The 17,947-nt window shown below is 50.5% G+C and overlaps 1 protein-coding gene across 1 annotated transcript; it reads right to left on the reverse strand.

Moving 5' to 3' along the window:
- Nucleotides 1-1,673: 1,673 nt before the first annotated feature.
- On the reverse strand, nt 1,674-4,423 carry LOC306815751 (IgGFc-binding protein-like). The gene is made up of 3 exons (XM_079332298.1): nt 3,214-4,423; nt 2,793-3,127; nt 1,674-2,572 (listed from the first exon to the last, which is right to left on the reverse strand). The coding sequence occupies exons 1-3, from the start codon at nt 3,929-3,931 to the stop codon at nt 1,994-1,996; spliced, it is 1,632 nt and encodes a 543-aa protein (XP_079188424.1). The 5' UTR covers nt 3,932-4,423; the 3' UTR covers nt 1,674-1,993.
- Nucleotides 4,424-17,947: the final 13,524 nt, after the last annotated feature.

Genomic DNA, 17,947 nt, shown 5'->3' on the forward strand with positions numbered 1-17,947 from the left:
TAGGAAGGGTTTATTTTGGGTGGATTATGGGACCAAACCAATACTTTGTGTGGAATTCTCACTGGATTCCCACCCGCCTCTGGGTTATTCATACATTTGGTGTATGGGGGAGACTTTAGGACCTTTTGGATGCTGCTGAAGGAAAAACCCTCCCATTATCCCAACTTACAGCAGAAATTATCTGTCCTCCACCTCCCAATGGACACACCAGCAGCCTGGCATGTGGTGGCGTAGGAGGCAATGACAGGACACATCCCTTCTTCCTGATCAGGGAACAGGCAGGAGTCATGGATGCAGCTCTGGAAGTACTGGTGGGGATCAACATGACTATGCCATGCTCTAAAGGGTCCATCCGCTTCCAAAATAATTTCACACCCCATCCCAGATACTTCCTGCTGCAGCCGGGAAGGTGCGACAGGGCTGGAACATTCCACTGTTGACCTCTCACCGCATCCTGGGACATCCATGACTTTCCAGCTGCTCCCAAAGGCATCTGGATCTGATGCTACATGGCTGTTCCTCATCATCATGTCGTCGCTGGCGGCGCCATTGTAGTTCCCACAGAGCCCACACAGGGCATTGGCAAAGCCACTGGGCACCATGGCGGTGACGCGGCTGTGCCAGTCGTATGTGACAATGAGGCCAAAATTGGTCTCTACCACCGCATCCTGCCCATCACGATAGACAACAATCTTTCACTGTAGTGGTAGGGGAGATTGACCAACTGCTCATCAATCTGGGGAGAAAACGATAAAAACTGGTCAAATTTGCAGTCTGATAGTAAACTATTTTTAGCAGCCAGAACAACCAAAAGGCATAGATTTAATTAGATTTTGAATTGAATAAAATTTCAGATTTAAGAGGATGAGAAGGTCCAAGTTCCAAGAGGAGGCTGATCAGCCACTGATCTGGGAAGAAAACCATAAAAATTGATAAAATTTGTTTCTGATGGCAAGTTCCAATTCTGCTTTTAATAGCTTGAATACCCAAATGAAGATGATTTAATTACATTTCAGTTTTAATAACTCATTAATGGGATGAGGTTTGGGATGAGGTGGAGAATGTGGTGAAAAGAGATAATTTCCTAAACTCACCATGATCTTTCCAGGACGTTCCCTGCTGATGCTGATGGTTTTGCTGTAGACTTTGACTGTCACCACAACAATGGATGATACGAGGTTGTCACTCCGGTGGCCATTCTGCACTAACACCTGGAATCCCACCAAATTTTGGGTATCTTCACACAACCCAACTAGCAGGTAGACACACGTGCCCTGGAAGGTGAACCTCCTGCCATCAAAGATCTGGTAGTGGGTGGCTCCAACGGCAGTGCAGACCCCCAGAATTTAGGGATAACAATCCTGGATCCTATTCTCCACCCGGCATTCCTCCTCAGCGCCACAACCAGAATTCCGGCATGCTGCCTGCCGCTGCTCCGCATCACACACGCAGCGTTGGGTTCAGGTGAGGTCACCCCAAAATTCCTCGCCAAGACTATGGAAGAGACCCCGAAAGACACAGCCACATTCAGAGGGGGGGATGCAGGTGTTGGCATCAAGGACAAGGCCCTCATGGCACACACAGGTGTCCATGCAGGTGGGGACGTCATTACAGCTGAATGACACAGCAGGCATGTTGCAGGTGGCGGGGCAGGTGCGGCCACAGGTGCTGGACAGGGAGGGAGACAGCAGTCAGGGTGGAGTGGCACATGGTGGGACAGACTTCTTGGACTATCTACACAGATATCTTGGAGTCTCCATGGACTTCCTAGACCTTCTACCAGGACTTTCTGGAGTCTCTGTGGCCTTCTGGACTTCCTGCTCAGACTTTCTAGAGGCTCCGTGGACTTTCTATGTGGACTTTATGGAATTTTCCCGGAATCCCATAGACATCCTGCTTGGATAACCTTTCCCAACCCCTGATCCCATGGATCTTCAGTCCCACATTAATTAGGCTCCGCCCACCCCAAGGAGTATTTTTGCCCAACCATCCTCTACTTACAACATCCTACTGTTGCCCTCCAGTCCGAAAGGTGGATCCCTTCCTCTTGGCAGTCATCGGCATAAATCTGGAGGGCGTGGCACAGCACGTCATGACGCCCCTCATTGGCACACATGTCATAGATACAGTTCTTCACGTAGATACTGGGACTGATAGTGTCATGACACAACCGGAACGGCCCAGAATGTTGGGACAACTTCCCACACCAGGAATCTGCCTTGTATGTCACAACCTGGTCCCATCTGCACCGCCCACAGTCACGCTCGCAGGTGTCCTTGCAGTGGTCACTCTCGCTGGTCACCTTCCAGCTCCGCCCCAGCTCCACAATATCCCACACCTGCTTTCCATCAGGAGAGAGAGCATCATCTCGGGGGTCCCCGTTGCTGTTCCCGCACATTCCACAGACTTTACCAGAAAGAGCAGCTGGAAGTTTGATCACTACATGATCATCCCAGTTGTAGAGGACTTTCAGGTTGAAATTTGATTGGATCAACATGGATTTACCCTTCTGGTGAATGCGGAGTTTCCCATGGGAGAGGGAGATGGGGAGGCGTGAGCGGTGGTTGTTCACCTGCAGGGCAACAACAACCATCAAAACTCCCAAAACCCATCCAAATTGGACAATACATGGAGTTTAAGAAGACATGAAGTGTTTTCATGCAAAAGTTGCCTGCACATCAGCAAATCCCAGAATTATTTAGAACACCCTCAAAATCATTGCTAAATATGTAATTTCAGTGAAATTCCATAGAATTACTTGGAATGTGGAAACGATGATGGCTTTTGCTTACCCTCACCATGCCATTCTCTGATTGGACAGCAGTGACAGTGATGTTGTCCACACGAATGGTGATGGAGCTGATGGAGGAAACTTTGGAGTTCTCCTTTTCCTTCTTTTTGACCTCAACAGAGAAGGCAGGAAGGGTGGAATCAGTATTGCAGATGGTGGTCAAAGTGTAGGCACATGTTCCCATGAAATCAAAGGTTTTTCCATCAAAACTGCAGTAGTGTGGCCCACCAGTGAGCCAACAGGTGGAGAAAGTCTCCTGGACACACTCTGGTATTCCATCCACCATCTCACACCTCTCCGCACATACCAAATCCTCACAGGAGAGCGGTGTGGGGGCTGAAAAAAAGGGGAAAACCCAGGAATGCTCAACTGGACAACACCCAACCATTGGAGTGACACAACAATAGACTGACTGTATTCACTGGCAACACAGAGCCCGGGGAAGCCATATCCAGTGCGAGTGTGGAACCCAAACACCAAGAACCCAAAGGGCACCAGCGAGTTCTCAGTGCTCTGCATTGTTGTGCTCACAGTGATGTTGGTCCAGGAGAAATCTGTGCCAGGAATGGCCTTCCATGCCATGGTGTTGTCTGGCTGATGGTTGGTGGTGGTGGTGGCAGTGGCAGCAGTGGGTGCAATGAGGATGGCGTGATTATACTGGCTGGGCACACTGCTGAAGCGGAACGCAGTGCAGTGGGCGGTGACAGGTGGGACAACAAGGAGGAAGGGATCTTGCCAAGACAACCTGCTGAAATAAAACACGACCTGCACTCCCACCACTGCACTGATGTACAGGTGGGAGTTACGGTCCACCAGAAACACCTGCACCTCCCCTGCCGCCATGGCCACAGTGGCATGCTTGCTCCCAGTGTTGTAGGTGATGGTGTTCTCTTCATCCTTCACCACGTAAATGAAGTCAACGTCTGTCTGCAGAGGGTTGGGTGGCACCACGTAGCTCCTCCCCCATGCTGCCACTGAGAAGAGCTGGTCCACCACGAAGTCAAAGGCAGCAGACACATTGACACAGCTGTGGCCACTGAAGACAGACACAGGGTTGTCGGCCACCACAAGTGTGCCAGTGAAGTCCTGGCTGCTCTGGAGCTGCAAGCTGTGGTAGGGCTGCAGGAACAGGCGGAGCATGGCTCCGGGTATGTAGGTGGCCCCAGAATAGTGGAAGGTGGCAGTGGTGGTGATGCTGATAGCAGTGGTGGTGGCACCAGCGGCCACCACAAATTCAGTCAGGCCATAAGTGTAGTTCCCTACAGGTGTCACCACATATTACCTGGTGCCCAAGCTCTCCACAGGCAGGAGGGCAGTGGCACCCACTGTGTAGTGCTTGGTGCTGACAGCCACCATGGAGATGTCAGCGCTGGCCTGAACCACCAAGGTTTTATGGGAAGCGCAGCTCAGAGTGAGTTCCAGGTGAGCAGGGAGGAGCAGGGGCGTAGTGATGTCCGGCCTCAGGGTGACGTTCTGGGTGAAGGAGCCACCGCGGAGCGCCACGGACACCTGGGCGTCGGCAGGGCTGTAGGAGGTGAGCAGCAGCTGCAGGGACGCGCTGGGGGACTCGTCATCGTTCTGGGGGAACACAGCCAGGAACTCGCGGCCCTGGTAGCTGGCACTGGAGAGTGCTGGGAAAGCGCAGGAAAAATGGGGCCTTAATTTTTAAATTAACCAAGGGTGTTATAAAAAGGGGCCTTTGAATTTTAATATTGAAATTTTTATATCAATTTTATATGTGCTTATTTATCAATTTTTCTATTTTATAGCCGGAATAGTACTGAAATTACATTAAATATATGACTGCAGTATCCAATTCATACAGTCTGGTTTTAGATATAATCATAATAAAAAATATATTTGCAGTTTATTAGGTTAATAACAATATTTGAATAAAATTATAAATAATAATATACAAATAAAAACCTCTTACTTATATGCTCTGTTAAGAGATAATTAAAATATATAAATGTGCTAATAATATGCAATATTGTATTATTAACTAATACTAAGTTTATAAAATACTATTCCTTAATACAGCAATATTACCAGATATTTATATCATTATATCCTGAGTTATTGATATATTAATAGTATTATGTAATATACTTTAGTATGCTCTGACTTATTGGAATACTGATAAAATATGAATAATACAGAACTCATACATCAGTAAAAACATGTCAATTACTTTTTTACTGTTATTGTATTATTATACTTGTTATTCAGTATATATAACCTAGTTGTGTAGTTTTCTATGTTATTACTATAGATTTAATAACTATAACATTGTAATAGACAATACTAATATTTAATATGTAGTAGATGTTTGTACCACACATCAAGACTTATTCTGTCCTCATCCTCTTGTCTAAGGGGGCAAAGCCTAATTTGTAATTCCTTTTCCACTACTTCTATTTGAATTCCTAATTCTATGATCATGTCTCTTCCTAATAGGTTATAATCAGATTCTGGTACTAGTAAAAAGTCCCCTATTCCTATCTTTGATTCTGATTCCACCGTCACTCTTTTTATCACCCTTACTTCAAAAGGCTCTCCTTTTGCCCCCACCACAGTGGCGGTTTCTTTAGACAGGGTGCATCCCTTGGGCAAAAATTGAATGGTAGATCTTTCTGCACCCGTGTCGACCAGAAAGGTTATCTCCTGGTCATAGGGACCCACTCTCAGTTTTATCAAGGGCTCTTTTTGTTGTTTCCGGGTCCTCATTAAATAGAGCCCCTGACCCCTCTAATCTGCTTTGAATTCTTTCTCATCTCTAATTCGAACGCAACATTCCCTCTTGAAATGTCGCCTCTTTCCACAATAAAAGCACACCTTCTGGTCTTGCCTCTCCCTTGAATCTCTCGGACCCCCAAACTCTCCTATAGGCTGTTTTTGCATCTTTCCCTGATCTTGCCCTCTACTTTCCTGCACCGCAGCAACCATCATCCTAACCTGTCGCTTGTGACTCTCCTCTTCCCTTCAAACATATACCTTCTGAGCCTCTCTTAACAACTCATTCAAGCCTCTATCCTGCCAGTCTTCCATCTTTTGTATCTTCTTCCTAATGTCTTCCCAGGATTTTGAAACAAAGTGCACCTTCAGCACTGCCTGTCCCATCTGACCATCCGGGTCCATTCCTGAATAAAGTTGGAAGTTCTTCTGCAACGTCTCCAACCATTCCGTGGGGGTCTCCTCCTTTCTTTGTCTCTCATTAAAGGCTTTATTAATATTCTGACCCCTTGGGACTGATTCTCTAATTCCCTGGACTATAATAGTTCTTAAGTCCTGCATATGGGTTCTATGGGCCGGGTTCTGATGGTCTCAATTCGAGTTCTGAAAGGGCCATTTTATATTTGCCGCCGGCCCCTGTGCATGTTGGGCATCCCAAATACGCATCCCCTCCCTCCTGATCATATTCTTTTCCTCTGCCGTAAACAAAATGTTTAAAATAGACTGTAATTCCTCCCATGTATACGTTTGGGCCTAAAAACTGATTTACCCTTTCAGCCACTTCCAATGGATCCTCCAACAAGTGTCCCATTTCTTTCTTGAAGTCTCTCACATCCCCCGAGCTAAGGGGCACCGATATAAATCCTATTCCCGCCTGCGGTCCCCCCATGGGCATCTCTCTTAAGGGAAACAGCCCTTTCCGAGCCCTGCTCCGAGTTGTTGGCCCAGTATATTCTGACTGATCTAAATCCAAATCTTCCTTTGGGGGTGCATTGAGACCCCCTCCTTGCGCTTGGGGTGGGGGCACATATGGGGGAGGGACTATCATAGTCTCCTCAGCTCAACCTCCCTTCTTCTTCTCCTTATTCTCGCTAGATTTTTCTGTTAGTTTAAAAATAAACACCTCTGGGCGGCCCACCCACACCTTAGCATATTCACTCTCCTCCAGGTGAAAAGGTTTCTTTGTATTTACCCAAATGTTTAGTTTTTGCTTCACCCAGTCCTCGGAAGACCCAAATACTGGCCAAAACACACCCTTTGAGATTTCCTTTCCACCCCATATCTCTACACAATAGTGTATCATCCTAGCCTTATCCTTCCCCCCTGTGTCCGGAAAATGTTCCCAATTATCTAATAAAAACCCCAAGGGACTGTCCCTTGGTACAGGTGGGAGTTTAATCCCTGCAGGAGGCTTACTCTTCCCCTGTCCCATTCCATGGAGTGCCTTCATTCGCACAAAAAGTCACTTACGCTTCCCCTGTTTCGTGGCCCAAGCCCTCGCGGGTCAATGGGAACCGCATTACTAAGGGTCTGCACTCGCTTGGGGAATCTGGCTGCCAGTTCCCCTCTCAGTCACACACCACGTCGCCGCACTCCAGGATCCTGACCCCGCCCAAAAGGATCCCATTTTACTTACGCGTCCCGCGTCTTCGTCCGGACTTTGTGCACAAAATTTAAGGGGTCAACCGGGCCCTTTCCTCATTTGCTTTTGCCTTCTGGTTTTAGGTTCGTCGGTCGAGGTGGGAGCGGGGACTCCCGTCCCTCGGGACCACCAAGAGGGTGGGGTGCGCCTTCCCACAGATGGGAAATTCCCCTTACCCAATCTCGATCCGAGTCACGGCACCAAATAGTTATAAATGAGCACAAGGGGCCATACTCAAAACCAATTTGAAAAATTTATTGACTACAGACGGCAAAGGCAAATTGCAGCGCTGGGTGGCAGAGAGACTCCGCTCGACAAAACTGCCACACTTTCCCACAAAATTCGTTCTCTTTTAAGTCCCCTGATTTCCGGGTGCGCACGTTTCTCCAGTTGCTAGGGGGTCTTCCATTGTCAGCGCTGATCCTTGCAGTACCCTTTGTTTTCCTAAAAAAGTTACCAAGACGTTTGGTTATTGTGCTAGCCTAAGCAATCAGTAATCACATACCCACAGACCAGCCCGCATATCCGGGCTTCAAGATTGATTATCTAAGCCCGCATGTCAGGGTTTCAAGATAACCTATCTTACAACGAACAAAAACGTCACCATTCCCTCACAACCTCAGTGGGGATCTGGCGCCGTCCATCCTGCCACTTCACTCCCAGGAACTGGATCTCTCGGGCAGGTCCTTTGGCTTTGCTCTTTTTCATGGCGAAACCGGCTCCCAGCAAAATCTGGATGATCTTCTCTCCTTTCTCAAATACCTCCATTGCTGTGTTTCCCCACACAATGATGTCATCGATGTACTGCAAATGTTCTGGAGCCTCACCCTTCTCCAGTGCAGCCTGGATCAGTCCGTGGCAGATGGTGGGGCTGTGCTTCCACCCCTGGGGCAGTCGGTTCCAGGTGTACTGCACGCCCCTCCAGGTGAAAGCAAACTGAGGCCTGCACTCTGATACCAAAGGAATGGAGAAGAATGCATTTGCAATGTCAATGGTGGCATACCACCTTGCTGCCTTGGACTCCAGCTCGTACTGGAGTTCCAGCATGTCTGGCACGGCAGCGCTCAGCGGTGGAGTCACTTCATTCAATGCCCGATAGTCCACGGTCAGTCTCCATTCTCCATCAGATTTCTGCACAGGCCAGATAGGACTGTTGAAGGGTGAGTGGCTCTTGCTGACCACCCCTTGGCTCTCTAGATCACGGATCATCTTGTGGATGGGGATCACAGCACCTCGATTTGTCCGGTACTGTTGGAGGTGCACTGTCATGGTGGCAATTGGCACCTGTTGCTCTGTCACTTTCAGGAGTCCTACTGCAGAAGGGTTTTCTGACAGTCCAGGCAAGGTGTTCAACTGCTTAATGCTCTCTGTCGCTACAGCAGCTATTCCAAAAGCTCACCTGAACCCCTTTTGGTCTTTGTAGTAGCCGTTCCTGAGGAAGTCTATGCCTAGAATGCACGGTGCCCCTGGGCCAGTTACAATTGGATGTTTCTGCCACCCCTTCCCTGTCAGGCTAATCTCAGCTTCCAGCAAAGTGAATTCCTGTGATCCCCCCGTCACCCCAACAATGGAAACAGGTACCTTCCCCACATGTTCTGATGGTATCAGGGTGCATTGTGAACCAGTATCAACTAACACTTTATGTTTCTGTGGCTTTGATGTGCCAGGCCATCGCACCCACACTATCCAATAGATCCTGTCATCCCATGCCTCTCCCTGGCTAGAGGCAGGGCCCCTCTAGCCCTGGTTATTATTTCTTTCTTGGGCATACATAGTGGAGGTTCCTTCCAGGGGATCTGACAGAACATCCTCCTTGCTGTAATACCCTGCACCTTGCTTGTGGGAGGTTGAGGCTACCTTCATTTTAGTGCGGCTCCCTCGGTTAGAATTTCCCTCCCTGAGCTGACGCACCCGTGCTGCCAGGACAGAAGTGGGTTTCCCATCCCATTTTCCCATGTCTTCCCCATGGTCTCGCAGGAAAATCCACAGGTCAGCTCGTGAGGTGTACCCTCTCTCCCTAGCTGGGGGACGTGAAGCTCTGACTTGGGGGCCTGTTACTCGTACTGGTGCTACGCTGATCTTCCTCACCTCCTCAATTCTCTCCATCATCTCCTCCCTCATATCCCTCATCCTATCTTCGACCTGTTGGAGGTCCCTGGCCACGGCAAAGACATTAGCCTGCATTGGGTTATTCATCATGCTCTCGAAATTTCTGAGTTTGTTGGCAAAAGAACACTGTCTCTGGATTGTTATCGGCATTAATCATTGCTATGTAGGTGGTATATTGAGATGGACCCAAGGTTGCCAGATTCCATAACATCTGCCCTGTGCACTTGACCTTGTCAGGGTCATTGTCATGCTGTCCATCCCTCCCAAAGAGTACCTCTAATACTGCTGTCTCTCTCAGCTGCTGGATCCCTTCCTCAAGGGTCTTCCAGCGCATCCTACGGTGGTGCTCCTGCATTCTCTCTCTGTGGACAAACTCCTCTGTCACACTCATTAAAAGCCGGTCCCAGAGGGAAAGGAGTCCTTGCTCCCTTACGAATATTTGGTCCACACCTGGATCCTGGGCCAAAGATCCCAAATTCCTGGCCTCAGTTCCATCCAGTTGTACACCTGTTCCCGTAAGGTCCCAGACCCGGAGTAACCAAGTTGTAAAAGGCTCATGGCCCCGCCGAGCAATGTCTTTACGCAGGTTACGGAGACTATCGTATGAGAGGGACTCGGTGACAATCTCAACCTCTGGCTCCCTTGCTGGTTGTGAGGACCCTCCTTGCTGATCCCCATTATCTAGGTGCCTCGTTTTAATCTTAGATTTCCTAGTTTCCACAAGAGCAACTGCTGCTGGCTGTGGCTGCTGCTGTGATCCAGCTGGAACCTGGACAGATACAACATCTACGGGTTCCACTGCAGCACCATCTGACTCTCCCTCTTTAGGGCATGTGGAGTGTTTCTCACCAGCTGGAGAAAAATGCTTCTTCATCATCTGGCTGTGCTCTTTTTATGGGTTATGTTTTGACTAGCTCCTCTCCCTACCCCCCACCATGGAGCTGCCGGCCCCTCCCCCGGGCTGTTTTATCTAGCCGGGTGTTTTTCAGCTTTTGGTGCTTTTTGCTGCCGCTTTTTCGCTGCTGCTGCTTGCTGCTGCTTCTGCTGCGCTCCCCTGCCCCCCACCCCTCCGCTGCTTCAGCTGCTTTTCGCCCCCCCGGCTGCCTAAACTGCCCCTCTCCCTTTTCCCCCCCCCATCCTTAAGATTTGCACCGGCTCCAGAGGAAACGGATCTGAACTTCGGAGGCCACCTCTGGAAGTCTGCCAAAGAAGCTCTGCTTCCTTTCCCGGCGAAGATCAGCCGAGTTCATCTCATCTGGGTCTGTGCTGGGAAGTGTTTCTTTTGTATTTTGTTAATAAAAAGTTTTTTCCACTTTCCCCTGAAGAAAATTCTTTCTGAGCTTGGTGAAGGAAGGAATTGTAAGGGGGGAGGGGGCCCTTTGGAGGTCTTTTTCCTAAAATTTGTCCCAAACTTGGACAGTTCCTTAAACATCTGCCTATGTTCCTTCAACATCTGGCTTTGCTCCTTCAACATTTGACCTATATACTTCAATAGAGCCCCCACCCACTCTGGGTGGCTCATTTCTGCGGTGGGCTGTGGGGCATGGTTAGGCTCTGGGGCAGCATCTATAGTCCCTGGGGCAGAGGCAGGTTCTGGGGCAACATCCCTAGTCCCTGGGGCAGAGGTAGGTTCTGGGGCAGCATCCCAAGTCCCTGGGGCAGGTATCAGAGTTGTTGTCCAAGCCAATATTCCCTTGTTTCTGAATGCTAAGTGGAACAAGCCTATCAGCAACACCAGCCACTGTATAATAGCACTGGCAATTGAAACAGATCTGAAATCCTTGAGAACCAGTGCGGTAGCTTCAAAAAACTGGGTGATGGGTTAGGAGAAAATTTCCCTTGCACTCGTTATCTCACAGTAAGTACCATTACTGAAATAACCCCAGAAACACGCAGTTAGAGTACGATAGCTCCGGATCCATGCAACCGCTTCCCAGAAAAAATTAAAAACCCATGAATTCCTGACATAATCAATCCACCAAACTAATCGGACAATAGCTACAGTAACTTTGGTGAGGGGGCCCAAATTCAAATAAGGGCTTGCAAATGGGAGGGAGATGGCTGTGACCACATGGAACACAAACCATATTAAACCAGACAACATATTGCCAGTTAAGAGAGCTGTTATTCCTGTCTTAACTCTCAACTCAGTGCCCTCTGTCCCACGTCTGGGCACCAAAATCTGTCCTGGTTTGAAAGGACAGGTGTCTGCCAGTAAGGGCAGAAGTTTCCCTTTGGAATAGAGACTTTGGTTCCGCTCCCCCCCCCAAGTATTATAATTGTTTGAATCAAGGACTCTGAGGCAGAGATAAGGGGGTGGGAATAACAGCTCTTTTACTAATATATCTAACTGTACAAGCAGAAAACAATAACAGTTAAAATTGCTAACAGAACGAAATAGATAACTCGGTGTCAGTCCCTTTAGATGCAAGCACGCTGTCTCTGTGCTTAGTCCACAGCCCGGATCTGCCGAAGGGCAGACGGGAACGGAGGCAGGAGGGAGGGGGGTGGGGCGGCAGCGGCCACGCCGGTCCCGGGTGGGAACGGGCTGGAGCGGCGGCTCCTCGCTCACTGTGTGTGTCCGGGTGATCAGCTGTGTCCGCAGAGGCAGGAGGCTGGAACGGGGCAGATGCAAGGCAGGTGATCACAGAGGGTCTGGCTCTCCTGTGCTCCGGCCGCGTGGGCTGAAGATCCCGCGCGTCCTCCTCCGAGCTCACCGGAAACACGAGTGCCCTCCCGGAAGCCTCAGAGGCATTTCCGGGAGCCGTTCCCACCCACCCCTTTTGTCTGGACTCATCAGATATCCGGGGTGTAGCCCGGCCAGCTCCATTGGCATGATAATGGGAAAAATTCTTAAATTCTTTCAATTGACACAGTAACAGAAAAACACTCAACCCCCAACACCCTCTTTCTGGTCTTTCCCACTTACTTTGTTTCCTTTCCCCTTATTTTTGTTCCCTTCCTCTTTTTTTGGATAATTTCCTCCCTTTTCCACCCTTTCCCCCATATTCAGGCACCTTCCTGCTTCTGGTACTTTTTTGGATGCCTTTCTACTCCTCCAGTCCTCTCCCCACCCCTTAGTCCTCCTCACCCCCTTACTGGTTGCCCCCCAGTTGTTGCCCCACACCACATGGATTTAGTGCTCACCATCCTGGACGCACTTGAGACTCAGGCCTGGGGCAACTCCCCCAGCACTGCCACGGCCTTGGGGAGGGGGGTGGGGGTCTGCAGCACCCTGGGGTGCTGAGCGGTGCTGGGTGAACGCCCCCCAGCTCTCACTGCAGACCAGTGGCAGCTCCTGGCTAAGCTCCTCCGCCACGACCCGGTGACCCCGGAACTGGGGATGGTGCTGGCCCCCGACAGCTGCCCAGCCGTTGGTGTCCCAGTGTTCTGCCCTCCTCCAGGAATAAACAACCTCCTGGGACACCCCCCAAAATCTCCCCAAAGGGCATTTGTGACTTAGCTTTGGAGTCCTTCAAGCTCCAAAAATCTTCCTCTACACCCTCAAAAACTCCTTCTGACGGAGACCCCAGTGGCGAGCTCCCCCTCTGCGGTCACCTGTGAGATGGGGAGACAATGTCCCAGGGGCGAGAGGGCTGCGGACACAGCGAGAGCTGGACTGCGTGGTCCCTCCGCTTCCAGTTCCTGCTCCTCACCCTCTATCCCAGCTCTTCCTCCCACTCCTCCTCCTCTTCCTCCTCATATTAATCCCTCCACCTCTTCTCCCGCTGTTTCTCCATCACCGCTCCCCCATCTCCACTGCTCCTGCCCCGTTCCCGAGCCCTTGCAGCCCGTGGCAGGAGCAGGGATGGAGCCGGGACAGGTCGGGATGGGCAGCGCGGAGCTCTTGGCTGCTGCCACCCACTGGGGGTGGGGGGAACTGGGCCCGGGGAAAAGGAGAGGGAAACTGGGAAAACTGGGGGCAGCAGATCCAAACTGGGGCTTGCTGGGGACCCTGGGTGGGAAATTCCATCCCTTTGGACTCTTCCCAGACACCTGGAGATGCTGGAGCAGGGACTGCAGAGATGGGTGAGGGATCCCAAGAGTGGGATTTTGGGGACAGGATCTGTGGGAATGGGAATGTCCTGCTCCTTTCCCGGGGCATGGTCACACCTGAGCCAGGAGTGCAGGGCAGGACCTTGCCCTGAGCCTAAGCACTGTCCCACCTGCAGTATCTGTTTCCCCTCGGCCTCTTCCTCCTGTGGCCAAAAGCCTAGCTTGGTGTTGAACAAAGGGGCTGGGCTGGGGTCATTCCATTGTGGGGGCTGCGCACCCCCTCTGCCCCCTCTCCAAATTCCCTCCCGGGGGCTGCAGGAGCTGCTGCAGGAGCCCTGTGGGGAGGAAAAAGGGGGTGACACCAGGATTGGGTTATAGTGGAGTTGTAACTGCGGGCAGGGAAGGGCAGGGTGAGAACATGTGAGAGGAACAATTGTGCACACAGCCAGGGCAGGGCAGGAGGAGGGGCAGGAGTTGTTCCAGGGGCTGGAACTGATTGCCCTGACATTCCATGGTGCAGTCCGTGCTGAGGCAGCCAGGCCCCTGCAGCCCATGGAGGGCATGGAGTGCAGAGATGCACCTGCAGTGCCTGGAGGAGCCCGTGCCGGAGCAGGGGGATGCCTGAGAGGAGACTGGGACCCCATGAGAAACCTGTGCTGGAGCAGGGACCTGGCAGGGACCTGCAAACCCGTGCAGAGAGGAGCCCACGCTGGAGCTGGGTCCTGGCAGGACTTGTGAGCCCATGCAAGTGTGACCCACGCTGCAGCAGTTAGTGAAGAACTGCTGTCGGTGAGATGAACTCACCTTAAGGAAGTTCATGGAGAAGCATTTCCAGGAGGAACCTCATGGTGCAGCAGGGGAACCACTCCTCTCCCCGAGCAGCAGGAGAAACAACACGTCATGAACTGACCCTGCACCCACTGAGGCAGGAGGTAGAGCTGGGAAGGAGGGAGAGATGGGCAGAAGGTGTTTTTAAAGCTTTATTTTACTTCTCACTATGCTGCTCTGATTCAATTCATTTAAATTCATTTAATATCTCTAATTTCAAACCTGTTTTTCCCATTATGTCATTTGTTGCGTGATCTGTTCCAGTCCTTATCTCAACCCATGAAACCTTCATTCTATTTTGTCTCCTGTCCATCTCTGGAGGGGAATGAGAGCAGCTTTGGTGGGTGCTTGGCATCCAGCCAGGGTCATCTGACAACACTTCCTTTCTCTCATTCTTTATTCCTTTCCAGAGGTCACAGTGCAGAGGTTGAGTGGGCCTTTGATGGGGGCAGTGAAGGTGTTGGGGAGCAGCAGGGACAGGAGCCCCAGGGATGTGGGACAGGCATCAGAGGGGCCCAGGCAGCTGGCAGGGGGCAAGGCCTGTCCCCCTGGGCCAGCAGCAGCCCCGTGCCCTGCCCAAGGCGCTGCCACCAGGGGCTGGGCCCAGAGGCAGCGGGAGACCCCAGTCCCGGGGGCGGCGTTTCTGCCCCGACCCCTGTCCAGCTAAGCCTGCCCCGAGTGCGCAGTGACCACTGGCACGGCTGCACTGGACAGCGTGACCTGCTGGGGACACTGAGAGCTGCCCTGGGACACTGCCCTGGGGATGGCACAGGCACCAAATAAACCACAGCCAGCCCCGCTCCTTGGGATGGCACAGGCACCAGAGCACAGCACAGCCCCGCTCCTTGGGATGGCTCAGCCCCTGTGAGTGTCCCAAGTGTGGGAAGAGCTTCTCACAGAGCTCTCATTGCACCAGATACCAACGGAGGCACCACTGAGGGAAGCCCTGGGAGTGCCCTGAGTGTGGGAAGAGCTTTGTGCCAGTCTTAGGCTGCAATGCAAGATGTAACCAGAAGTATATATTCTATCACCATCTGTTAAAACCAGGCAGAGCAGTGTTCCTTATCTTTTCCATGACTCATCCCTCATAACTGCGGGGGGGGGGGGGGGGAGGGGGGGAATATCCTCTGTTAATAGGCCAGCTGTTAAAGCCAGGTGGAGCTGTTTTCTTTATCTCTTCCAGGACCCACCCTTTGTCCAGGAAGATATCTTCGGTTAATAAGCCACTAAATTTCACTGCAGGACTGATCAAATTACATCCTCAATTTGAGATGCCCACCCTCATCCATGAGGAAGAGCCAAAAATATTCTGAAAATCTGAAACATCAGAGAAGCCTTTTTCCATTAAATTCCCAGAGGAAGACCAAGTCCATCTTCATCACCACTAGACTTAAAAAAGAAACTACACCTTTCTCCAAAATCAATGTTTCAACAAAACCACATCTGTCACTCCAAGAAAACTATAGTCAGCATTTAATCACACTGCTAACAACACCCTGACCAACAGGGCGTCAGGCTATATTCTGACTCTATCAGGGTTCTGGTTTTTATACTACTATATTTTTATTTTAATTTTCCTAGAAAACACTGTTATACCTCTTCCCATATGCTGAAGGAAAGCACTGCTTCAGCTAGTGAGAAACCCTCCCGTGCCTCACGGAGGGACAGTCTGATGATGCAGCAGTGGAACACACAAACGTTACAACCCTCCAGGTTCCAGCTGAGCTGCAGCGGCAGGCTCAGCCAGCAGCAGTCACCCTTGTAAAAACTAAAAAGTCTAAGATGAAATGAGAGCACCCAGTTAATAAAGATAAGAAAGGAGGGTCCTCACAACCTGTAGGGGAGTCAGAGGTTCAGATTATCACTGATTCCCTGTAGTATAAAAGTCTCTGTAATTTGCAAAAAGACATTGTACGATGGGGGCATAAGGTTTATACAATCTGATTACTTCAGGTCTGGAACCTTTTGGGTACAGGTGTACAACTGGATGGTACTGAGGCAAGGAATTTGGGATCCTTGACCCAGGACTCAGGTGTGGATCAGGTAAGGGAGCCAGACCCCCTTTCCCTCTGGGAGTAGTTTTTAATGAGTGTAAGAGAGAGGTTTTTCCACAGAGAGAATGCAGGAGCACCACCATAGAATGCACTGGAAGACCCCTGAGGAAGGGATCCAGCAGCTGAGAGAAGTGGCAGTATTGGAGGTACTCTTTGGGAGGGGTGGACAGCATGACAATGGCCATGACAAAGTCAGGTGCACAGGGCAGATGTGGAATTTCACTAATCTAGGACCATCTCAATATACCACCTTCATTGCAATGATTAATGCTGGTAACAACCAAGAGACTGGGTTCTGTCACCAACAAGCTCAGAAATTACAAGAGTATGATCAACAGCCCGATGCAGACTCATGTCTCTGCTGTGGTTAAGGAACTCAAAGATGAGTTTAAGAGGCGAGGGAGACAAGGGAAGAGATGAGGAAGATCAATGCAGCATGAGTGCGAGTCACAGGCCCCAAAGTCAGAGCCCAACACCCCCCAGCTAGGGAGAGAGAGTACACCCCACAAGCTGACCAGTGGTTCTTTTTGCACAACCATGGGGAAAACAGGAAAAGGTGAGATGAGAAACCCACTTCTGTCCTGGCAGCACGGGTGTGTCAACTCAGGGAGGGAAATGTTAACAGAGGGAGCTCCACTAAAGTGAAGGTAGCCTCCCATGACCAAGCTGCCAGGTATTACAGAAAGGAGGATAACCTGTGAGATCCCCTTAAAAGAACCTCTAGTATGTATGCCCAAAAAAGAAATAATAACCAGGGCTAGAGGGGCTCTGCCTCGAGCCAGGGAGAGGCATGGGAAAGCCAGGTCTTTTGGATGGAGTAGATCCAATGCCCTGGCACATCAGAGCCACAGAAACATGAGGCTTTAGTTGATACTGGTTCACAGTGTACCCTAATGGCATCAGGACATGTGGGGGAAGAACCTGTTGCCATTGTTGTGGTGACAAGAGGATCACAGGAAATGACTTTGCTGGAGGCTGAGGTGAGCCTGACTGGGAAGGAGTGGCATAAACATCCAATTGTGACTGGCCCAGTGTTGCATCTGGCTGTTAATTAGGGTGGTAGCTAATAAAGGAGCAGGAAAGGCCTTTGCAAGGGTTTTATAGAGATGTTTATTTCAGCCACAGATCTGCATCATCCAGAGTTCAGGGAACAAAGGCAATGGGGCTTGTGGGGGCTTCAGGTTTGGTACATGGGATCAGCAGGCGGGGAAAACTTTAGGGGCCAATTACCAGGGGACAGGGGGTGTCCAAGGGTGGGGTTAGGGCAAAAAGGCCAACAGGGGAACAGAGTGGAAGTGACCAAAAGGCTGACAGACAGGGAGAGGGGCAAAGGGTTGACCCAGGGAATAAAACAGGGGTTGCTTTCCCTAATTGGGAATGCCTTTGTTCTCCACAGCCCAGAGGCTCCGTGTATTCTAGGCACAGACTTTCTCAGGAACAGCTATTACAAAGATCCAAAAAGACTCAGGTGAGCTTTTGGAATAGCTGCTGTAGAGGCAGAGGGCATTAAGCAATTGAACACCTTGCCTGGACGATCAGAAAACCCATCTGCAGTAGGGCTCTTGAAGGTAGGAGAGCAACAAGTGCCAATTGCCATCACAATGGTGCACTGCCAGCAGTATCGGATGAATCAAGATGCCATGATCCCCATCCATAAAATTTTGGCTAGAAACCCAAAGGGTGGTCAGTAAAACCCACTCATCCTTCAACAGCTGCAATTAGCCTGTGGGAAAGTCTGACAGAAAATAGAAATTGACCGTAGACTATTGTGCCTTGAATGGAGTGACTCCACTT

The sequence above is a fragment of the Erithacus rubecula genome (assembly GCF_903797595.1).
Source record: "Erithacus rubecula genome assembly, contig: scaffold_210_arrow_ctg1, whole genome shotgun sequence".
Lineage (NCBI taxonomy): Eukaryota > Metazoa > Chordata > Aves > Passeriformes > Muscicapidae > Erithacus > Erithacus rubecula.